This window comes from Sipha flava, unplaced genomic scaffold (genome assembly GCF_003268045.1).
Source record: "Sipha flava isolate LNK unplaced genomic scaffold, YSA_version1 118_pilon_pilon, whole genome shotgun sequence".
NCBI lineage: Eukaryota > Metazoa > Arthropoda > Insecta > Hemiptera > Aphididae > Sipha > Sipha flava.
Window position 1 is genome coordinate 53,242 of NW_020271743.1, and position 26,222 is coordinate 79,463.

A 26,222-nucleotide genomic window follows, 5' to 3' on the forward strand; every position below is an offset into this window, starting at 1 on the left:
TAATTCTCCTATGTGTAGTGTTTGATCATTATTTTATTTGTAAAATAATGCGAAAAACCTATTTTTTCGATTAAATCCTAATTAAGGTATATTTTATAAGTAATTTTGGTTTGATTTTTATTTTTTAGTATAGTACAAAATTTGTTATTTCCGAAAATTGTACGTTATGAAATAATGTTTTTCAATTTATTTGAATTAGGGTTTCTTTTTTTTTTTTTATAAATAAAATTATGATTTCTTATCAGCTAGAAAAACTCAACACTAAATGCAATTATTTCGTCTATAAAACAATATAGTTAAGATATTAATCATAGAGACAATTTAATCATGAGCTAAGTAATGTTTTGGGGAAAAAAATTATGATTTTAAATATTATAATGTTTTTTAAAAATTATCACGTATTTAAAGTTGTGGAAAAGTAATACTTGAATTTAAATGTGCGTTCAAAGCTTCATCAGATGTGAAATGAAGTTTTTCAAAATAAAATTCTCAGAAAATCGTTGTTAATTTGATGATAGAAGAAAATTTTGGCCGCTCAATGGACAATACCATTGAATCTTAATTAATTTATATTCCATGATTATACTTATAGGCATTGAAAATACAATTTTCTACATTTTTACTGCAAGTATACAGTGTATACTACACACTCTAAGGAAAATAACTTTTTCCCAATGTTTTTAAGATTGATATAATACGTTTTATTAAAAAGTTATTCAATTTGGTTTTAACAAACAATAAGAATATTTTTATATTATTAATGCTCATATGCTTACATGCTTATAATATACATAATATTATGTACTAAATACACTTTTTTGATACACAAAGTTTTGATTGAAAATTACACGTAAACAATATACCTACATAAAACAAAGAACCAATGGTCAATAGGTCAGAACGTTATGATAAGATATTAAAACTGAACGTACTCATAAATTAGTTTTCATTATAATATTATTAGTGCAATTACTCTATTCCTGCGTTACGGTGGACTTTTTCATCACACTCGAGTCGAACAATAAATATAGGTGAACATTATGATATCATCAAAGCAAACGGATAAACCGAAAACATCCGAATCGGAGGACGTGGTGTTCACCGATACAAATCTGAAAGGGGACTGGTCCAATGTTTTTCTGTTGATATTAATGTATACGATGCAAGGCTTATGTATAGGTGTATGTTCATCTATACCGATATTATTGAAAAGCAGGAAAGACGGGACATACTTCGAACAGGTATTACCAAAAGATAATAATGGAGAAATGTATTCGTTGACAATATTGCGATTCTTTCAGAAAAAATCGTAATACATATATATTAAATCAATTGTGTTTCATTTCAGGCCATTTACAGTATTACGAGTTATCCCTATTTCTTGAAACTGTTTTGGGCTCCGTTGGTGGACTCATACTATATACACAAGTTTGGAAGGCGAAAGACTTGGCTCGTATCCACTCAATTTTTAATTGGTATGTATATAACAATGTTTAGCAATGTACATAGCGCATTGTTTCAATAAATTTAACATCCCCGTATCATAAATATTTAACATTATTTTCTTTGAAGGTATGAAATAAATTTAACTTTACAATTGGAAGTCTCTGTTCACTGTACTTTAGGGTTAAATTCTAACTAAATGTTAACTTATTATACATTATAATAATATATAATAATATTATTTACGATTTGAAAGGTTATATTTTAAATTTCAAAATGAGTTTTGTAAATAATTGAAAAAAATTGATAACATTTCAAAATTTACTAAATACTGCTTCACGACAGACTTTTTTGGTACCATTTAAACACTCTTGGAATTCGTTACGTTTTTAAATTATAAATAGGTCTATTGATTTCCAATATCCCTTGACTCATGTACCTCGTACATTTTTCTTGTTTATATAAAAAGTCTTATGTGCAAACTTGACAAAATTTTTATGTTGAACAGGAATAGTTTTACTTTACGCTGGCCGGAACATTGATACATTTTTACCAGAAAAAGAAAAACCAAATATCACTGCACTCGTAATAATTTTTTTTTCAATTGTATTTCTATCTGCCACACAAGATATAGCTGTTGATGGTTGGGCATTAACGATGCTGAAAAAGTCGGTATTATAATTCATACGTGCACAATGTGCACGTAAAATGTATTTATTACGAAATACGATAGAAACCGTTTATAATGACACTGGTTATAATGACAAATCGGGTGTAATGGACCCTTTTGACAAAACATGCTTTACAAAGCCGCTCACGAACTCGCAGACCAATACATTTTTTTAACTATTACACAAATTGTCAATTGCATTACAAAATTATAAAATTAATAGGTGTATAAAATTGAGTCTATAAAACTACTAAATTTAGTATGATAAAAAATGTGTATCGGCTTAAAATTGTTTGGGCCCCGGGACTACCGCCCTGGCTATACCCCCCTTAATCCGGCCTTGTGTACAAGTATCCGTGTATGCGCTTGATCGTAAACGTCGTATGATTAAATGTGTGTGTTGGTATGTTAAATTATTGTGAACGAAAGCAATTTACAATTGAAGAAAAAGAAAATGTAATTTTTCGTTTAAAAAATTCAGACATAACTAGTAAATTAAGAGTAGGTCATTCTATAATTTGTAATATATGGAAAGAGAAAAAATTTAATAAGGTTTCAAAACCAAAAATGATCTTTAAAAAAACTTCGAAATTGTACAGTACACGGATTTAGACACTGTTTTACTACGATGGTATAAAAATCAAAGAACTCTATGTATTTTTTTATTGCAATATATATTTACATTATTCTAAAATAATAATTCAATAATAATAATTTTTTCATATTCATTTTTTTACATTTATTTATTGATGTTACGATTTGGTAATAAAAACATGACACATTAATTATAATAAAATATTATGCTTATATATGAACGTATAATCGAATTTTAAATTTTTTTTTTGAAATGTTGGTTTTAATTATAATCGGTTATTATAACCAATTTTTACTAGTCCCTTGAATGTTATTAAAAACGGTTTCTATTGTATGTACATTTTAAAACAACATGCCTTGATTTTATACAGAAATAATGTAGGTTATGCATCGACTTGCAATACGACGGGACTAGCATTTGGCATAATTATTGGTAATGTTTTAACCATTTTGTTGACATCAAGTGAATTTTGTAATAAATACATACGATTTGCACCAAGTGCCGAAGGAATAATATCTTTAAATAGTAAGTGAGTATATGTATTTTGGGCAATAAATTGTAACTTTTTTATAAATTACATATCTTGTTGTTGTTTGAAAACAATTTTAACATGGGTTTTACGATTACTTTTTAAGTTATGTAATAGATATTATAGTGTTAATAATTTATTTCAATAATAATAATAATTTAATTTCAATCTTTTTTTCAATTAATGTAAATAAATTTGGAATTTTTTTGAAGTAGGTCAAATAGTTATTTTTACACCAATGAACAGTATATTTTTAAATATTTCATTATTTCTATCTAGAATTAAATATGTAGATATATTTTAATCAAATATCGTATGTTAGATGTTCTTATTCACTTAAATTAGTGTGAGTTTATTAAATTCCTTTTGAAATTATCTTATAATTAGTAAATTATATCAAAAGTAAATCTGAAAATTTAAGCTACTAACATAATATTAAACAATCGATGGTGTTATGTACAAAGGACAAAAACTTTTATTTAAATAATACAATTTTTAAATACCAACTTATTGGTTGAGCTCTAATAATACTATTATTTTGATAAATAAAATAATAAAATACTACAAACTGATGCTACCTTTTATTGATTTAAGTTGATACATATGTAATTTAATAAAAAAATTGTTGTAAATTTGCAAATCATACAATTTTTTAGCAATAGGTTATTTGATGATTAACAATTTAATATTTGAGGTTTCATAAATTGGTCTATTTTTAGGAATATTGATAATCAATTAGTTTTCTTTTAATTCTTAAGATAGACGTGCGTAGACTTATATTTCAAGGGTTGCCTGTAATACTTATGGGCCCTATCTTAATAAAACGTGTAAGTATATTTAATAAATTATAATATTCAAATTATTGAATAAACATAATTTTAATTTTTTGTTTAATATTGTGATATATTGATCCCATGAATATGTCTTCCTTTAACCTCGTACATTTTTCTCAATTAGCTTCAATTATTTACGATTTGTTTTTTTGTAGTCGATTGTAGCTGTTATATTATAATAAAAAATGTTTGTACGGACATTTTAAATATTTTTATATATTTTCCCTATTATAAAACATAATTTATTTTTTAACAAACATTTTAGAATAAATTACATTTAGTTTGAGAAATATCAGTTCAAATACGGACTCCTTACTTTTAGACTTAAATCGTTGTTTGAACGCACCGTCGCGGAGCCTTTGAAAAATATTTATCACCAGCCGGCCGCGCGACACTCGCGAACGTGCGCTCTGAAGATTATGAAATATGGTGAAAGGAGGAGATGGTGATGTTCAAGGACAACAAAAGGCCAAAGAAATTATAGACCAATTAATAATATGCCCTTGGGCACAAACCAAACTTATTATTATTAAGGTTTACAGACAATAAGTAAATAAAAACAATCTTATATCGGGTGGTGGTGATAAGGGTTCAACTGATAATCGCTACAACTGACTCCTAGATGGCAGCGTCAATAAGCACTGCTACCAACCGGCAGACCGCAACGGACAACAATCGTGGCGATGGATGGCTTGTGTCGGGAACGAAGTTGGTACTACTGGCGTACGCGACGCGCACGACGAACCGACTTGTAAAAAAGACCACGGGTGAAAACCACGTGGACGCCAACGAAACCAGAGTGATCGCGAACCGAAAACAGGTTGATGTACGGGAAACGCACTCGAAGAGGAACTGTCTAACACGCACAAGAGCGAGTTCGTGAAACACGTGCACGGTGATGGCACAATACCACTGTCAACCAATCAACCGACGCGATAAACGGGGTGTAAGGACACAAGGCCGCGAAAGTGACCACGAGGTCAACAATATCTAGAAAAAAGACGAGTTGATACTACACGCGGATCAAACGCACGACAGACGACAATCGCGTATCAAAAGGAATCGGCCTTAGGAAATAATACAAACGGAAAGAAAGGCGTCGCAGGCGCGACAGTTAATGGCCGGCCAAGCACGAACAAATAAGTTTTTCAGCACACACCACTGCGATCGACGGCCCGGGCGACCGGGTGCGCGTCACCGATGGGGGTAAAAAAGAGGGGGTGCCGATGGTGGTCTTCGCGAATCCTCGACGCTCGTCGCGATGGTGCACAAACAATCGTAGAGCTTCATTTACAAAATTTCGGTGGTGCCCAGGCACACTTGGTATCCCCCTTGTGCATAAGCGTGTGCAGACATAACTGGCAGGGTAGTCAAACATAATACATTATCATTTAATATTAACAAAAAATTTGCATTCGTAACTTCATTTAACTTAAAAACTATATTTCTCCAGTATTCTTACATTTTTTTTAACGTTAACTAATGTTTCGAAGTGGTTGAAAATAATATGTTTATTTATTATTGTGATCATATTGAATATTTTGGTGAGGGTGGGAAGTTTCACAGAATAGTCAAGTACCTACCCTGACTACCCCGTGTGCACGCTTATGCCCTTGTGCACGTCAATGTATTCAATATCTATGTTTAATAGATGGACCATATTCCAAAATAGTTTTACAAATATGATGATTTATCATCGTTTTATATTTCAAAGAAATTATATGACTACTGAATCAAAAGGCTAAAAGTGAGTAATCTTAATTAATATTGCTGTACCTAAAGGCTGTATATATCCAAATATAGTTTTATAATTATTAAAGTTATCTTTGTTTCTATCAAAATTATTTAAAGTTCTAAAATAATGTATTATTTTTACTGTATTTACCGAATCGTAAAAAGAGATTTTTTATTATAATTGTTTTTTTTCAATATTCACAGATTCGCTGTATGGTGTGGGAATTACAATAATTTTATTAACAATATTCATTGCCATATTTAAAAAAGAAAAAGATAATACCTTAGATGATGACTTTATGGAACTCAACATTATCCAAAGTTATTCACTATTGTGGAATGTTTTAAAAATACGCAATGTTAAAATACTCGCAATAGCATTACTAACAGTAAAGGTAAATAAAATAACTAAACTGTTTATTTCATGGTTATTACGTTTTGGTTGAAAAATTATATTGCTTCAAAATTACATTTTTAAAACACGGTGAAAACTAACGAAAACATTTCTAGAAAAAGTAAATGTCATTGCTATAATTGTGTTTTTTTCAATTTGTATATTAATATAAGTACTCGTACGAATTGATAATTTTTTTGTCTTTTATTGAAGATCGGATTTGCTGCAACAGATTCTTTATCGAGTTTTAAACTTATGGATGCAGGTATATCTAAAGATGATATTTCAATTATACACTCAGTGGTGCCTGGAATACACATGATAATTCCACTAATTGTAGCGAAATACACATCCGGTCCAAAAGTGATAAGTGTGTATTTACGAGTAATACCCTACAGGTAAACAAATCTTACAATCATAATGGCTAATTTTAAATTTAAAACTCAAAATAAATGGGTATCATCCAAAGAAATGTTTTTTTCTCCAAAGATAATATGTAAGTTCATTAACAATAATGTTAAATAGTAAATAATGCTATATAACATATCTTCGTCTCCCTCTGGCGTACCGCTAAAAGGTCGCCTATCACCTATATTTTTATTTTTATTTGCCAATAGTGTGCAGAATGCTCTGCCTTTTGCTAGAATCGTATGATTCGCGGATGACATATAATATAATATGTGAAAACATATTTGGAAAAATAATCAGGTGACGATTGTTTATGTCTACGAAATAATGTTGATTCTTTCTCAAGGTGGTGTAAAAATGTAGGCCTAAAATTTAATCTTGCTTTATGCCATGTCTTTCTTTCGGTTTTGTAAACCAATTCTATGGACATATAAGCTCTCTGATCCTAACATCGCACTTGTCTTTGATTATAAATTAGATCTGGGCTTCAAATTATCAAGTAACCTGAATCCAAGTGAACATATTTCAATAATTTGCGCTAAATCATCTAAAAATTTTAGGTTTTATTATGCGATTTTCTAAAGATTTTAAACTTTCTAGATCATTTAAATCCCTGTATTATGTTCTAGTTCGACTCATTTTAGAATATGGATTGGTAATCTGAAATTTTTATACGGCCACCGGTTCAAACCAAATTGAATGAATACAACGTACATTTTCGGACTTTGTTGGCTTCTCTTTAGGTATTCCTCATGAACCACATAATTACTCTTCTGTTACTGAAGCACTTGGGATACATACACTCGCTGAACGTAGACGTATGCTTAGTTCTAAGTTCTTCAATCATCTTCAACATAATTTTTTCTTCCACCTCACTATCCTGAGTAAATTTTAAAATCCTTTCTCGTTCTACACGTTCTAATACAACTTTCCATATTTTCAAAGCCATCACAAATTACCAACAATACGAACCACTTAGGTGTCTAATGACTAGTACCAATAATGACCATAACTTCTTAGATTCTTACCTATAACTGCTTATTTCTATGCTCACAGTTTTATTTCCGGAAGTCGTAGTTGTTACTAAATGTACTTATTAAAAGGGCTGGGATTTTGATACATGCATCTTTTTTTCTAATGTCCCTCCACATAAGTCCGTAAGAATAAATGTGTTTCTAGTGCACTAACAAGTGCAGTATCATGATACTGATTAATTTAATGTAGTTTCTATATTGCATTTTTTTGTATTTTATGACAAATTTTTCCTTACACGCATTTTTAGGGCATATTTTGCTGTTTTTATAACATTTTTCAAGTTTTTAAAGCATTTTTTTTTAAATTTATCCGATAATTCTTAAATATTAGGATATTTGATTACGCGTTTCGGCGTTTATTTGCTCAAAATGTGCATGTTATCATATATTAAATTGATAAGCTAATAAATACGAACATATCAGCCCATGTACATATTTTATCAAATATAGAACAAAATTAAAATAGTGGAAAGAAATTTTTCTATTTGCAAGAATCAACAACGGTCAAATTGAATTAAAGTTAAATAAAATGTAAATATTAAACAAATAGGTACCTATTTTATTATTTTGTTGAATAAATATAGTTAAATGTGCTTGGTAATTTGATTTTTATAATATTGTTTTTAAAACATAATTAATACATTTTTTTTAGTGCATTTTTTATAATTTCTAAGGCATTATTTAATTTTTTTTAAGAGCATTTTTGCTATTTTTAGAACATTAAAATCCCAGCCCTACTTATTAATATTGTTTACTCACTACTTACTGTTTAATGTATACAAGTCTATTTTCTTGATTCATGTTTATTTTATTAAGTTTAGTTTATCATATATCTTGTTGAATATACTATTATAAATTATTTCAATAAAAAAAGGGATTTCTTGTATACATACGTATATATAATAAATAAATAAATATTGCTAATTAAATTAAATATTATTTTATCAAATTAAGATATACTATAAATTGCCTGATGGTAGTTAACAATTTAATGTAACATTGTTCAGTTATTCAGAGTGAAAATGGTTTTATTGAATTATAGTTTGTACAATATATTTTAAATTAGTTAAATTATTAAAAAATAAATGGACTACAGAGTAATAATTAATAATCTTAATTATTAAGATGCATTTTAGAGTAGTTGGTTCTATTGGATATGTCTTTAAGAGTTAGTGGAGTTAGATCAAAATCTCATGGGTAAAATAAATAAATCAATAGTTAATATACCTTCTTTTTCTTTTTCCTTGGTTTCGGCTATTCAAGATCATATTTCATACAAACTGGCAGTATTATTATTTTTGTAATGTACGGCCGGTTTCGAATTAATACTCTCACGTATATACAAAGTCAGTAAAATCGCGAAAGATTATGAAAGATAAGTTTTACATAGAAATAATTTATTTGAATAGGAGAAGTTATTTAAAATGAGTTCTTATTAAACATAGACATATTTGGACGTATAAATACTTTGGTTATTTATCATATAAAATGTATCGATATAAGGGTTGCATACGAATTGCGTTCCTAAAAACGAAAATAGATGTCGTCATATCCGAGTTGCATCCGCGGTTTTTTCACAACGTATCCGAGTTGCGTCCACAAGAATGATATATACCCAAGTCTACATATTTAGTGATAAGCTCGTAGATTGCCTGGATTGTTGATAAGCTATCTGTAAATCTAACTTAACTATTTATTGTTGGAAATTAATTTTGTACATGATATTATCAGTTTAAATGCGGCATTTACTTCGAACATTTATCGTACAATCGGATTGATTTAATATCATTGGTTGGACATAGTATTATAGTATTTATAATCAATGATGGTATTTATTATTATAAATTTATAATAATAATATAATAATGGAAAATCTTGAAATAATAATAGTTTTTAATGAAAAAAATAAATAATTATTAGTATATTATATTAATGACAGTGCCGTAATTAAACCACTCGAGGACTGTGTGAAAATCAAAATCTCGAGTCTCCTTATAATTTTATATTTTTGACCTTTTGAGTCTCCATAACATTGTATAAGGCTCGGGGCCTGTGTGCAATGCACACTTTACACACTCGGTTTTTACTGCACTGATTAATGGATACAAATTTGCTTAAAATTAAAAAGACTGCCCTAATTTAAATTTTGTTAATCATTGTTTTAGAAAATAACCATAATATACATTTTGATATAAATACATACTTAGAAATAATAAATACTGATATAACATTATATAAATTCAGTTTTAGAAGAGTTACCCGTACATAATGAAATAAAGAAAAATAATTTTAATAATATTTTAAATGTACAAACCTATTTTAAAAATAATATCTTTTATTGATTAACTTTAGATAATAATAAATAATAATAACTAAAGTATTAATATTTTTAACATATATATATATATATATATATATATCTAATAAAAACTAATTTTATGTAATCTCTTCTACTTATATTAAAATAAATTATTTTCATGTAAAACGACCAATTATTCTCAATGTATTTGCTTCCCTTAGATTTTCATATTATGTGGCGATTTTGTACACACCTGACAATGAATTTTGTATTGGAAATCAGTACTTTATAAATATAATAATACTCCAGGCTAAGAATTTATTTATTTTTATATATAGATTATTTGTTTATTTAATTATATATTAATTTACAATAAACAACCAACTAATTTTTAATATTTATTTAATTTTCTATTATCTTATGAAAATTAATACTCGTGAATTTAGATCGAAATAATTAAGAATGATCAATTGCTTCTATAGAAGATATAAAATTAAATACTTTGGTAAACATGTCAAATATTTTGTCTTTTCTTATATTTTATAAATGTTAATGAATTGAAATTGTAACAGTCAAAGTTCTTTAAAACTGATGTTATCGTAAAAAAGGGAATTAAGAATATTAAAATAAACGTCTGATTTTGTACATTTTCAGATTATTATTGAACTTGGCATTTATTTTGTTTGTTTATGTAACAAAAAAAATAGTAAAAAATAACGGAGTTATAGAAATACCAGTTTATTATTACGTGCTTTTAGCTATATTAACATTATTACAGCAAGTAAGTTACTAATGTTTTAAATATATACGGCTTCTTTTATTGTTTTAATTATAGTTAAATTTAATCATTTTTAATAACTTGTGTTAAAGAAATGATTTTTTGAAATTTTTAAAACATTTCAAGGATTTAAATGTACTTTTAATAATACAACATAATTAAAATAAATTAAAAATAATACTTGGTACTATAATAAGTTATATTGTATATGATTTTATAAATTAACGAATTGTATTTTATCTTTTTTAGGTTTTAATGTACATCATGTTTATAGCTATATTATCATTTTTCTCTCGGATAAGTGATCCTCGTTTTGGCGGAATCTACATGACTTTATTGAATACACTTTCAAATTTAGGAGGAATGTTGTCAAACACAGCAGCATTGGGACTGTTTGATTTGCTAACGTTCAAACATTGTTCGGTTGAAAATTCGAATGTAAGATTTGTTTACCAATTTTGACTAATCAATTGATTATATAAATTAACTATTTCATGTTATTTCAATTAATCTACTTTCTATCTGTTCAATATACGTAGTATTTTAATATTGCTATGATTATATTTTGTGGAATGAACTAATTTTTACTATACTATATTACAGTAGTTTCATGTAAGAATTTAGATAAACTCATAAATAATATATAAGTTTTATTTTAAACTTTTCATTCAAATGGTTGTAATCAAAATGGTAAGTTAAAAAAATAAGAATAATAAAGCAAGGTGAAATACAAATCAATAAGAAGTAAATAATTTGTTAATTAAATGAAGATAAGTGGGTGAATCTTCGTTAATGTTTATTATACCATGAGATAAATTATGTAGTTGATTTATATTCAACATTTATGATTATTTAATTAAATTAATTTATTTTTAAATCATATAATTTTCACTTTTTTTTTTAAATGCAAATTTGAATGTATGACCTATAATTAAATGTATTTAGATAAATCCAACAAATGAAGATTGCACTATAATAGTAGACGGCTATTACGTTGAAGAGGTTTTATGTACTATTATTGGAATCATATGGATTAGTATTTTTAGAAAAAAATTTAAAAGCTTTCAAACTTTGAGTCCTTCTCATTGGTCAGTCCACAGAAAATCCCCAGTTATAGCAGATGACAAAGAAGATGCTCTATAAAGCTCATTTGATGATGAAATAACCAAAGGATTATTGGGACGATATTAGAGGTAAAGTATATATAGTATTGAACCATGTATTTACATATACCTACTTTTAATTTAGAAAATGTGTTGTGTTGAATTGTAATATATTATTTATTATTTGGCCAGAACGTATTATTTATAATTTATTCAAGTTAAAAATTGAACAATTTTAATACATTAATCCTTCAGTTATGACTTCTACATTTATAATCACTTTTAATTCGTATTTTGTTGTGTATTTTACATAACTTAAATAAATACTTACATTCAATAAAAAACAATGGGCAATATATATTCTAAAATTTAAAATGTCAAACACACATTTCATATTCTAATTTGTGTAATACAGAAATGTCCATTATTTTATCCCGGTGGAAATACCTCCGTACATATGCTCTTTTTTCCAATTTTCATGCTATAATTCATATTCTCATCCCTTAACCAGTTTAGGTAAATAAAAAAATAAAAATAGTTAAAAAAATTTAAAAATCCTTTCAAGGATCGAGTATATGAAGCAAATTAAAATAGACATGGAGAAGAATAGCTATTAGAAGTTTCAAAAATTGAGTAACAATATAGATGCACGAAGATCTTTTGCAAATTAATCAAATGATTGAAGACGTAATGAAGATACATTTAATTTGTGATGTTTATCAATGCTTATCATTTTGAAATGAAATAAATATCGTATATTTTTTTATTGATCATTTGTGGAATAGTGAACATTGAATATTATAACAATTAATAATAGTAAGAATATATTGAATGGTTTATATTTATTAAAGTTGATTATGCGTATTTTTCATATAAAATTCATATTGAGTTCAGGAAATTTATATTCTAACACACACGTTTAATTTAGTTATTTAATAGATTATTTATTGTTGAAATCAATAAATAACAAGGTTCCAAAGATTAAAAGTATAATAAATATTTGTATTAAACATTGATGAATGCAATTGTACTATACTACTATACTACTGTACTATACTATAGTTATTATCAGATAAAATTATTTAATTATTTAGTTTATAAAAACATAAATTTAACGTAGTTCAAGAATTGAAAAAATAATTGAAACTATTTATCTGATTGCATATCGTTAGTAGGCGACACACCGTACTATTAATGAAATAATTTTTGATTGACTGAGGTATAGTAAAAAAAGGATTTTTTCAAGAGTGATGATTCTATAATTCCAATTTTTTATAGTTCAAGGCAGTCGATTTTTCTATTCAAGATTTTGTAGTATCAAAATCTAACAATCTGATCTTCAGCGACTTGAAATCTGCAAATTATGTATGCAATTATATCCGTATTTTGGCTAAGTATCTGAATTTTATATACATAAAATCGTAGAAAACTTTCCGGATAATATAGTAGTATTGTATTTATTATAGTATAATATTATTGTACTAATATTTATAATCAATGGTAATACAGTCGAGTCACGATAACTCGAAAAACTTAACAACTCGAATTGTGTTTTATTCCCCCAGCAAATTCTTCCCCTATAAATTAGTTAGATATCTCGAATAATACATATCTCGAAATGAAATTTTATCTCCCTTCAACTTCAAGTTATCGCGACTCGACTGTACATTATTTTTTCGTGAAAACAAATATAATGATTATCATCGACAAGACAACGGAAAAAAATAAATGGGATATGTATGTAAATTGTAAGTATATTTATAAACTATTTATTTAACTTACCATACATTTCATTTTTTTAGCGGAAAATAAATATTAAAATTTTATAATTAAACTATTGTAATTCGTATGCATATCAAATAATAACATAATATAGCTATGATTTAAACTAATTCTGTTAAAAATTTACAAACAATATTGTACAGCTGTAACTTTACAGAACATGGCTAGCCCGCTGTATGTGTACTAGGCCGTATCGGGACGCAGACCGGTGCATATAGTCGTTATCGTCGGGACCACCACCCCTCGCCTTCTGCTTATTGAGATAAAACGGTAAAAGCTTGAGAGCGATTGATGACTGAAGAGACCGACTGATTCGGTGTTAGTAACTGATCGCGAACAAACGTCGGTTATTTTAATAAGCTATATTGTTTTTTTTTCCATTAAATGACTCGATTTTTTTAAGAAAATGTCATCAGGACCGGCCATGGAGTAGATAACCATCATCATACCCGCGACGTAAGTCGTCGCTGGGGCACAATTTTACAGGAAAAAATGTGTGCGAATATCGCACACGTGGTAATGTATATATTTAATATTTCTGGGCCGGCGATCACGGAACGTTTTCTTTGTTTTTGCAATTTAAAAAAATGACCATGATTAATAAACAACATTTTATTAACCTATGCATGTGTTTATTTTAATATTTTATTTATAATTCCTTATGACATTATTCCTTATTCCTTATGACAAAAATCGCATGTGCTCCGGTCATGCACCTCGGCCATGGGTTAGCGACCATTCCATATCCATATGATATGAGTCCGTCATGTGGCGATCGTCATGGCTACAACTAGTTTGCGCACATTTTAAAATTGTTCAGTTAAAACCTGGAACTCGTTTGCGCACAAATTATTGTAGAAGGTACCACTCGTTTGCGCACAACATATTATAGAAGGAACAACTCGATAGCGCACAACATTTTGTAGACATATTTTATTAATAACCAATAACCACTTTGAAGGTTTCGAAATAAAATAAAAATACAATGGTTTTGTTAAAAATAACGGATTTATCCATAATTTTGACAGCTCGTTATACTTCGATAAACTTTATCAATATTTATTACCCATGAAATAACTAGTAGGTACTGTTGGTATTGATATACATTTTCGTAATTTTTCAACTTTAGTTTGGACATTTCTCTCGTACAGCGAACATGAAATATGAAATATCTAATACAGTGAAACCTCCCTTAACGGACACCTCTAAATAGCGGACGTTTTTTCGGGGACGGGTACATTTTCACCACTTTTATATAGGAAAACCTCTAAATACAGGACACTCTAAATAACGGACACTTTTATGACATTGATATTAGTTATTTTTATCTTAAATTAAAAATTATTTTAGAATACCTGAATAAAAACGTTATCTTATGTGTACATTATTATACTGTACATGAAAATCTTATCTGTTCAGTAATTGAATTATTATCGCGTCAACGAAGTATTGTAACTAATGCATTGTCCTTTGTGCATTTAGTTGTGTTTGTGGTGCCAACGTTTATTGTAGTGCGAATTTATTTATTTAACGTATTGTTTATACAAACTTTATTGTAGTGCGCTATGGCTTGCAAAAGAAAACGATTAACTTTAAAAGAAAAAATAGACATTCTGGAATTTCGAACATCAAATACAATGGGCGTTCGTGCATTAGCAGACAAATTTAGTGTTAGTAAAACACAAATTGCTGATATTATAGCAAATAAAGACGCTCTTTACAAAACTTGGGCTGAAAATGGAGAAGAGAAACGGAAATGGACAAAGCTACAAAAAACAGAAACCTCTATAATCAACAATGAAGTATTAAACTGGTTTTCAAAATTACGAGAAAAAAATCTTCCTGTTTCAGGACCGATGCTTCAAGAAAAAAGTAAGCAAATCGCTGAAATGCACGGATTTGATTTTAAAGGCTCTAATGGCTGGCTTGAAAAATTTCGGAAAAGAAATAATATTTCTTTTAAATCAGTTTGTGGTGAAGCAGCAAGTGTTGATGAAGAAGCCATTGATAACTGGAAAGTAAAAATACCCGAAATTATAGCAAACTACGCAGAATGCGATATTTTTAATGCAGATGAAACGGGATTGTTTTATAGAGTTCTACCTGATAAAACTATGGCGTTTAAAAATGAGATATGTACTGGAGGAAACATTTCAAAAGAACGTTTAACTGTACTCTTGTGTACTAACATGTTAGGTGAGTTTGAACGGCCACTCGTCATAGGCAAAGCTAAACGTCCACGAGCCTTCAAAAAATTGGATATTAACAACTTTCCCGTCAATTGGTTTTGGAACAAAAAAGCCTGGATGACGATTGAAATAATGACTGAGTGGCTAATGAAATTTGATAACAGAATGGGTCAAAATAAAAGAAAAGTTTTACTCTTTTTAGACAACGCGGCTCCTCATCCACATTTAAAAATGAAAAATATTGAACTTGTGTTTTTTCCACCTAACATGACTTCTCATTGCCAACCGCTTGACCAAGGAGTAATTCATCAGTTTAAGAAATTATATCGTACGCAATTGTTACGTAAATTGTTACGATTTTTTTTATTTTTATTAGTTTTTATTTTTTTAGTTTTCATATTTAATTAATGTAAAAATAAAATAAAAATTTAGGTAACTGGTTTTTTTTCATAAATGTTAGTTTTATCGTGTATTTAATTAATGTAAAAGTAATATAAAATAAAATTAATGAATTTATTTATTTTTTAAAAAAAATATTTTCCTCTAAATAGCGGACAAAATTTCGGAGACCGAGAGTGTCCGCTATTCAGAGGTTTCACTGTATATACTACATGCGTCGCGACAAAATGTGTGTGTCTATAAACAATTTTAAATTTTCGAAATACAGAGAATTAAAATGTGGTAATTTTTTATTCCGGTGTATCAATAAAAAATGTAAATCAGTGGCTACGTTTAATAGTCAGAGTACAATTATTATTAATTATAAAAACGAACATAATCACAGCGAATATTCTCAGAACGAAGTACATAAAGATATTATTCGAAGTTCTGTTAAGAGAAAGGCCGTTGAAGATATGCATACACAACCAAGTAAAATTATTAGACAAGAATTATTATTAAAATCCGATTTAAATTTAAATCATGGTGACATTCATTTGTTACGAAATTCAATGTATGCAACAAGAAAATAACATTTTCCGAAACTCCCAAATACCGTTAACGAGGCTGTATTAAAAATTCGAATTATTTGTAACATATACCACACAATATAATACACAAAAAACACATTTTTAATCACACCAGTGAAGTTAAAATATTCACTGACAGTCCTAAGTCTGTAAAAGTGGGAAAGGAAATGTGTGCGCAAGCGAGTGGTTACTTTAGAAATAATCTGTGCGCAAACGAGTGGTTGCACTAGAAATATTCAGTGCGTTGTAAACGAGTTGTAAACATTTGCGCAAACGAGTTGTAATTTAAGTAATTGTTCGCAAACTAGGTGCACCCGATCGTCATTGCTATACGGGGACGTTGCACAGCTTGTAATAGAGTTATATTTTATATTCCATTGTGTCAGTTCATTCAGTCTGTGCTGGCATTTGTGAATTAGTTACAGCAAAAAGGATTTATCCATTCTTACAACCAAAATCTTACATACAGGGCCGGCGTAAGGCTAAATGACGCCCGAGGCCAAATTGCCAACAGGCGCTTTTTTCTTACAACAACCCGTAATATCATTATACTTAGAAAAAAAAAATTGTTCGTGAACAGAAATACAGAAAAATTATATATTATGCTCAACTTGTATATTATTTGTTAGCGTCTAATTTTTTAGTCACGAGTCACGACGACTCGACGCGATACCAATTGAACGATAACAAATATTTGGGAATTATTGTAACATATAGGATAAAACATTCTACGCTAAACCATAATAAATATACTTAAAATATACTTATATTATTTTAATATTTGGCTAAACGAAATATCCATAATTATTATCAATATTTCAATACAAAGTTATAGGTATTTTACATTAAAAAAAATAATATTGCTGACATTATGTGCTTAATTGTAAAAAAAAATTTTGGCACCCCCCTAAAAATGGCGCTCTAGGCGACCGCTTGAGTCACCTTACCCTCACGCTGACCCTGCTTACATAAGATTTAGACAGAACCATTTCCCGTAAAAAGAAATCTAGGAATATTAATAGTGGTAATTTTTCGTAAACGATTATTTTATACACGCAGTATGCTTAGGATAGTCCTTAGGGCTTCCAAGCCTACAATATTGAGGCTACAGTTTTTAGGGTGCATGTCAACTCCGCAATAAGTACCTTTTTTTATTGTAAACTCCGCCAGAAAAAATAAACAGGTAGCATTTGGTTCATATAAACTTCACCACTAAAAAAAATCAGGTAAAATTGAGTTTATATAAACTCCGCCAGTGAAGAAAATCAAGTAGTAGTATAATTATTAAAAAAAAATTATAATATAATATAATATCATATCGTTCACATTAAATACTTAAATTTTAATAAATAATCATTATATCTAATAATATAAAATCATATTTTTCATAATAATAATTAAAAATCATCCACACTAAATATTTTAATTACAGTAAAAAAAAAAAATAAAAACTAAAATAACGTTATACCTAATAATCCAAAAATATATAGTTATATCATGTATGTAAACTAAAATTATGTGATACAATTTGTAAATATTTTATGTATAGTATTATTCTATTAGTGTTTATAACCTATTTATAGCATTCTGTAACAGTCATTTTTTTTTCGAATTCTTTAGTTTATTTACTAGAGATATGCCATTTAGTTTTATATAAGTATGGGTTTAAAATTTTTTAAAGGTTTTTAAATTCGGTAAGAATTTTACTAAACATTTGAACATTCGGTTGACTTTTATAAAATGAATTTTTTAGACGACTGTAAAAGGATTCACAGGCAAAATACAAAAAAAACTAGCGGAGATTTACATATACCCATTACAAGTAAGAAAAAAAAAAACTGACGGAGTTTACATTAGATCTTTTACTACCTTTTTATCTAACCCGATATTCTGGCGGAGTATACAATCGTCCCTGCAGTGCACTTTGATCTTCGCAGTATTCCCTCCCGCGGCATACCATGACACGGCACTGCTAACGCACCTTTCGAAGGTAAAACCGCACTGTAGGATTAATTGTAAGGTACATATTGAATACAAGTATAAATAGGGTATTTTGAGCAATTTACATTTATCTATAGAATCAGGTATCTATTTATACTATATATATTTATAGGTATCTATACGTTCAAGTAATAGTTACATAATTTACAGTATAATTATCAGTTATACAATTTCACTTAAAACCAGGTTCAATAACATTGTTCGAAGTTAGCTAAAAATTAAAAATTAGTAATTAACTATATTGTATGATGTTATGTATTTATCAATTTATACTTATTCAATTTAGATTAATTTAAAATGTTCTGGGAAACCTTTGACCATAACAAATCACTCACTACAAGTGTCTGCAGAAAATTTATTTGAAAGGTTATCTACTCATGGAAACAGTGAAACCGAGAGTTATTATTTTTCAATACAAACCGATATATTTACACGTATAAAAATTATTTTATTTATTGATTCAGAAATAATGATAAAGCCAATTCCATTGGTATAAAAAAACATAAAATATTATAACTTTAAAAATAAAATACTCGTACAATTCAGATAAACATATAATTTGAAATAGTTAAACATTATAACAATAACCGAAGTAATTAATTTTTTATTTTTAAAAATCAGACAAATTGTTATCATAATATGACGTGAGTTTAGACACTTATTTATTTATTGTATGGTTTGTGGTTACCCACATTAGACTAAGTATAATATACGATAAATCAACGGTTAATATCTAATTTTACGTTATTTTATGTCAAACCGAACTGTATCACTGCTTAATTATTGTTGGGAGTCGTGTTAATTGTAGTCGAAGGCTTAGTAAACTATAAGCGTACCACAATGATTTAATTAGTTAAAATTATTTGATAAGAAATTATAATCGTCACACGCATTAATTCGTTTTCAAAAAAATCGGACTAGTACAATTACGCTATTTCGGCGTTGCGGTTGTTTATTCAACCACAATCGAATTGAATACGTACTTAATATCCATCATGATATCATCGAAACAAGTGGATAAAACGAAAACATCCATAACCGAGAATGTGGCACTCACCGATACAAATCTGGACGGTGACTGGCCGAACTTTTTTCTGTTGATATTGATGTACGCGATGCAAGGCTTGTGTTTAGGCTTAATATCAGCTATACCGATATTGTTGAAAAGCAGGTCCGGTGGCACGTACTACGAACAGGTATCGCTAAAACTCATTATTAAAATGTTGGACGATTTTACGGTCTACTTAGAATACGCCGTGCTCTATCATTGTATTCAATACATATTTTGTGTTTCGTTTCAGGCTCTATACAGTTTTTCAGGATATCCATTTAGCATAAAACTGTTGTGGGCTCCGTTGGTAGACGCATTTTTTATACAAAAACTTGGAAGGCGAAAGTCTTGGCTTATACCAACTCAAATTTTAATCGGTACGTACAAAGCACGTTGCTCCGATGAAAATAGCACCCATTTTATTGAACATTAATTCCTTTGAAGTGATCTAGGGGAAATCATTTTTACACCAAAAGCATCAATCGTGCACTTTACTCGTAAATATCGATCGCGCGTCCCTGCTTACTTTACTACCGGAAGTTAAATTTACTTTTCTGTATATTTAGTGTAGATCACCCGGGAAAATGTTCTCAAATCAATTGTTATTACCAATTATTGATTTCACAGTGTGATTATGAACTATTAAAAAAAAAAAATATTTTCTCCGTGTAAATTGTGGTTACATAAGACGGTGAACGAATATTCGGTCTTGCATTTGGAAATCTATTTTATATTTGCTTGTATGTGTAAACATTCGATGTTTCTAATGTTGAATAGGGATTATTTTACTTTACGCGGCTACCGTCATCGACATATTTCTGCCAGAAACTGGGAAACCAAATATTGTTGCACTGATTGTGGTGTTCGGTGCACTAAGCTTTCTGTCCGCCACACAAGACGTAGCTGTTGATGGTTGGGCCTTGACGATGCTGAAAAAGTCGGTATTGTAATTTGTGTGTGTGTATGTGTGTGCGTACGCATACTATGCGCAAATACAATGTACCTATTTTAATGAAATAACATATGTCTTACAACAACGCACTTTGATTTCGTACAGAAACAATGTAGGCTATGCATCGACTTGCAATTCGACGGGACAAGCGTTAGGCATGCTATTGGGTAACTACATAACAGTTTTGTTCACGTCAAAAGAATTTTGTAATACATTTCTACGATCTTCACCTGCCACGGAAGGAATAGTGTCATTCCAGAGTAAGTTACAGCAAATAAACAGTTGGATTTTAGGAGGCACATTTTTTTTTTTAGCTCATATTCTTCAGCGTGGGTTTTACCATCACATGAATTATCTTGATATAACACACGAGTAAAAGAAACATCAATATAATACATAAATCGTTTAATAAATAATAATAATAATGATAAAAATAGTCGATAAACTTCCAATTTTTATGAAAGTACCCAGCATTTTAATTCTCAATTTAAATTCATAAATTAATAATATGAATTTCATTGGTTGGACTTTAGTTCAATCGATTATCAAATTCAATAATATTCTTCTTTGGTAGAGGTTTACACATCTATATCATTTCTGGCTTCACTCAAAACAGCCATTTTATTGTTTCAAATTTCTATAAAATCAACATTTTGTTATTCACATTAAGCTGTGATGCAAAAATATGCATTATAAGCAAATTGCTTTTAACTACAGTTCACTAAACTATGATCCTGTTCTATTTATTTTTTGTAGATTTCTGTCATTTGAAATCCTTTTACGGCCAATAATAGTGTCATAAATTAAAAATAATGTAATAAAAATTTGATATTTGTATTAGAATAAAATATTTTCATTTATTATTCATTATTTAGAATAGCTTGATACAGTACCTACATTTCATTACTAACGCAAGAAGAATAAGTTAAACCTATCAATTTTAAAACATTACTAGTGAATAACACGTATTACTTTTTTTTTTTTTTAAAAAAAAGTATTCCACATTTCATATTGTCATAAAAGTAAGATTACACATTATTAATTTTCATTGTTTTCTTCTGAGAATGAATACTATGCACTTTTTATATGTCTCATGCAGGGGTGGATGGGCAATTATTTCCGGCTCAGGAAATATGAAACAAACCGGCCCATGGACCACAAATTAAACTATTTTACCCCTTCCCTCCCAAAAAAATGCCATATTTTGCATTAATTTCAAAATTTGTTTAGTTTCACCCCTAAATTAGTAAAATCAACAATAACTTTACTATAATTATAGCTATAACAGTTTTGGGTAAGTCACATGATTAATCAGTTCCAACTTGAACTTGAAGTTTGATCTTAATTTATCTTTAAATATATATTTATTTTTTTAATGATTTTTATTTATTTTAAAAAATAAAACTTTGTTTTTGGTTATTATATAATAATATAGAGCAACCCAAATAAGAACCGGCCCATCAGGAAGATTCCCGATTTCCCGATAGGCCAATCCACCCCGGGTCTCATGTTTAATAAATTTTTACAAATAAATTTTTGATGTACATAATACTGTAATTTTCTTTCACTGACTGTACTTAATTTCCAAATGGTTGTATTTAAATGTAGGCTCAATGATCATTTAAATAAAATATATATATTTAATCAAATATTAAACATTCTGATAAAATTATAAAATCGTTTAGGTTTAGATTAGTATTTTCACTTTATATAAATAATGTATTTGAATTTCCTTGGAAAAAAATTTCAAAAACATATTTTAGATTTCAATGTCCTTCTTTTATGTACACAGACTTGCTATTTGGTTGGGGCATTACATTTATTTTGTTAACTATGTCGATTGCCATATTCAAAAAAGAAAAAGATAGCACCTTAGACGATGATTATTTAGAAGTTAATATTGTTCAAAACTATTTACTATTGTGGAATATTTTCAAACTACGCAATGTTCAAATATTGGCGGCAGCATTATTAACTGTAAAGGTAAAATACAAGTAAAATGAAATAAAATTGTTTTTTTGAGATTCATACTTTATACTTTTTATAAATTTATTTTGATAAATTTCATGGTTTATAAAATTTTATTTATATAAATAAATTATATTTTTTACAATTTCTATCGGATATCTCCATGTCTTTAGTATTGTGCTGACGATTCGCAACCAGTTTTAAAACGTATTACAAAAAATATATCATAAAAAAATAATTAGAAATTAAAATATGCCAAAAAATACATAAAAATAGTTGGAAAACTAATGTACGCATCTGACTAAAAAGTATGGAAGGAATCGTAAATAGGAAATATTTGAGACACTGAGAGCATATTCGTTCCAAAAATGAAATCTGCTCTGAGTTTTGTCAATCTGGACCCATTGCTCAATAATATTTAAAACCTAGATTTATCGAGAATTCCAGAATGGAAACTATTTTTGTACTAATTTTGTATTTTTTATTATAATATAACCTTTTTTTTTTTTTTTTGTTGTGCACAAAAGATCGGATTTGCTGCAACAGATTCTGTAGCGAATTTCAAACTTATGGATGCAGGTTTATCTAAAGATGATATTACAGTTATACAGTCAGTGGTTCCTGGAATAAATTTGTTTGTTCCATTAATTGTGGCAAAATACACATCAGGTCCAAAACCGATAAGTGTATATATAAAATTAATACCATACAGGTAAATAAATCAAATAATTTATATGATATTAATTGGTTAAATTGTCAACACATATGTTAATACATTGAAATTGAATAGACAATATCATTTAAACATATATTTTTATTATAAAAAAAATATATATATTTACAAACGATCTTAATATAAATAAAATATTTTTGATTTTACGCAATTTTAGATTGTTATTGAATTTGGCATTTCCTGTATTTGTTTATTTTACTCCAGCAATGATTTATAAAGACGGAGTTATAAATATTCCGATTTATTACTACGTGATTTTTGTCATACTAACATTTTTACATCAAGTATGTTATTTATATTTAAATTGTAATATTATTATTTTTAATTTTTTGCAGTAAAAAAATTGATTTTCCATAATTTAAAAAAAATGTAGAGCCATAAAATGTAATTGTACTATATAATTGTAAATAATATTTAAAAATTAATATACAATCAAATCAATTATAGGAATGATTATAAAAATTTAACGAATCGTGTATATATATGTTTTTAGATCTTTATGTACATCATGTTTGTAGCTATGTTATCGTTTTTCAATCGGATAAGCGACCCTCGGTTTGGCGGAACTTACATGACGCTGTTGAATACACTTTCAAATTTTGGAATCAAATGGACAGCCACAGCAGCATTTGGATTGATTAATTTTCTAACGATCAAAAAATGTCCACCAGAACACCGGAACGTAAGAATTGTATAACAATTGATATGAATAAAATGCGAATAATTGTATGGTTGAGAGAATACAAGCGAGACTGCCATTTTATTAGTTTTTATAACGTTACGAAATAAATCAGTGAATTGAACTATGTAAAACGTTTCCGTCAGTATGTGAAATAACTTTAAAGAAACACTGTATCCATGTGGTGATACCGTAGAGCTGAAAAAGTGAGAAAACCAGAGCAAAGAGTGTTATGGGTTTTGCTACTACTCGTAACAATTAATAAAATGTACTGAAGACAGAATGAAGTAAGAGAAAAAAATGTTTCACGAAATTTTGAAATAAAATCATCAAATATGATTTATAGTTAATGGAAACGTATGATGGATTTGATTCCATCAAACGGCTTGTCGATTTAGATTTCTTGGTTGATGTGATATACAATACTTATTGCATATTTTTTTTTAATGACCCAACTTGATCATAAATTCACTAGTTACACATAAAATGTATGTTATAAATATTATCGCTTGTTGAAATAAATATATAGTATTCATAATTTATTAACGAGGAGACATAAATGTTACTATTACATACTGTCATGATGGTTCAATTATTTCAAATTAATATATCGAAATAAATTATACTTATTGCAATTTGGTGTACTGTATCAGGATCAAGTTTAGCATATTGGTGTGTGAAGGATTTATTTTTCAACTGATTACGATGTATTTTTATTAATAGTGATTTATTTTTAATTATATTTTTTAATCATTCTTTTTCAACATATACATTGGAAGATAATATTTATGCTTATTAAATTTACTTAGATAAACGCAGCGAATGAAGATGATTGCGACGTAACAATAGACGGCTATTACATAGAGACGATTCTGTGTTCTGTCATTGGAATTATATGGATTTCCATTTTTAGAAAAAAACTTAAACGCTTTCAAACTTTGAGTCCTTCCCATTGGTTGGTTCATGGAAATATCCCAAATGCGGCAATTGATAAAAATGCATGTGTTATGACCGTAACACCATGATTTTTATTCGAAAGATTATTGTTACGATATCAAATGTAATTTATTTATATCATACTAACTACACACGTGGGCGTATATTTATGATGTGATTATCGTGTACTATTGTAATATATTATTTATTATCGGACTGTAATATAATTACTCGTGACTCATTCATGTCAAACATTGAACATAAATAAACATTAATTAAATAAAGTCAAACATAAATAAGTGTAATATAGAATTTATAGTTAACCTATTATTGTAACATTTATTCTATTTATATATTTTGTTCTATTTTTAATTTTGCATTTTTCTAAAATAAATTATTTATCTTGCACACGAATGAAATTATAGGATAATTGTATATCCTAATACATAAATTTAAGATTGAACTTCTAAGATCTGATTAAATGAAGAGAGTAATGCTTTGTTTCACTATTATATATATATTTTTTTTAATTGTGTCAGTCCATCAATGGTTAAACTAGGGCTAGGTTAAGGCCAAACTCTACAATTAGTGAGTAATAGACTTGAGAGAAAACGTTTTTCATATGGGCAATCCTAAGTAGCTTACTCACGCTTAAGCTTGCTCAGCAGCTTGGTGATTTTGGCCACTATTAATATTAATGAAGAATATTGTCTACAAAGAAGTTTTGTAAATCATATTTGTATAAGTAAGATTTATATTTTAAACCTTCACTGCTAAAATGTATCGCAAACGAAGCCGCGGCCAAAATCTATAATTAATAGAATAGGTAATGATAATTATTAACTTACTAACTAATTAATATATATTTATATAAAATATTATTTCAATAATCTTAATTAAATTTTATTTATATAGTTTATATGATATTTTATTTTGCCGAATAACAACAATAAATATATACTTAAACTTAAACCCGGCAACGACGAGTCATTCAGTTGGTGTTTTTTTATAAGTATTGAATGTTTCATTTAATTAAAACATTATATGAGAGAGGGAAAGATTGGCAGTAAAATATTCAAATGGAATTAAACAGTTTTATTTATACAATACAATATAATGCATTTGATATTTTGAAGAAATTAA

General features: G+C 28.1%; 3 protein-coding genes across 3 annotated transcripts; all 3 read left to right on the forward strand.

Annotated features, from left to right (window-relative positions):
* Window positions 1–941: 941 nt before the first annotated feature.
* Window positions 942–12,593, forward strand: LOC112693822 (acetyl-coenzyme A transporter 1-like). The gene is made up of 10 exons (XM_025569061.1): window positions 942–1,241; window positions 1,349–1,475; window positions 1,952–2,111; window positions 3,079–3,233; window positions 6,009–6,199; window positions 6,412–6,596; window positions 10,594–10,720; window positions 10,967–11,155; window positions 11,663–11,910; window positions 12,386–12,593. Exons 1-9 carry the CDS (start codon window positions 1,041–1,043, stop codon window positions 11,858–11,860), a joined length of 1,533 nt encoding a protein of 510 aa, XP_025424846.1. The 5' UTR covers window positions 942–1,040; the 3' UTR covers window positions 11,861–11,910; window positions 12,386–12,593.
* Window positions 12,594–15,063: 2,470 nt separating this feature from the next.
* On the forward strand, window positions 15,064–17,249 carry LOC112693841 (tigger transposable element-derived protein 4-like). Its single transcript, XM_025569089.1, has 3 exons — window positions 15,064–15,474; window positions 15,571–16,134; window positions 17,146–17,249. Exons 1-3 carry the CDS (start codon window positions 15,168–15,170, stop codon window positions 17,247–17,249), a joined length of 975 nt encoding a protein of 324 aa, XP_025424874.1. The 5' UTR covers window positions 15,064–15,167.
* Window positions 17,250–19,657: 2,408 nt separating this feature from the next.
* LOC112693821 (acetyl-coenzyme A transporter 1-like) lies at window positions 19,658–25,375 on the forward strand. The gene is made up of 9 exons (XM_025569060.1): window positions 19,658–19,956; window positions 20,062–20,188; window positions 20,589–20,748; window positions 20,869–21,023; window positions 22,556–22,746; window positions 23,259–23,443; window positions 23,622–23,748; window positions 23,958–24,146; window positions 24,953–25,375. Exons 1-9 carry the CDS (start codon window positions 19,756–19,758, stop codon window positions 25,166–25,168), a joined length of 1,551 nt encoding a protein of 516 aa, XP_025424845.1. The 5' UTR covers window positions 19,658–19,755; the 3' UTR covers window positions 25,169–25,375.
* The last annotated feature ends 847 nt before the right edge of the window (window positions 25,376–26,222 follow it).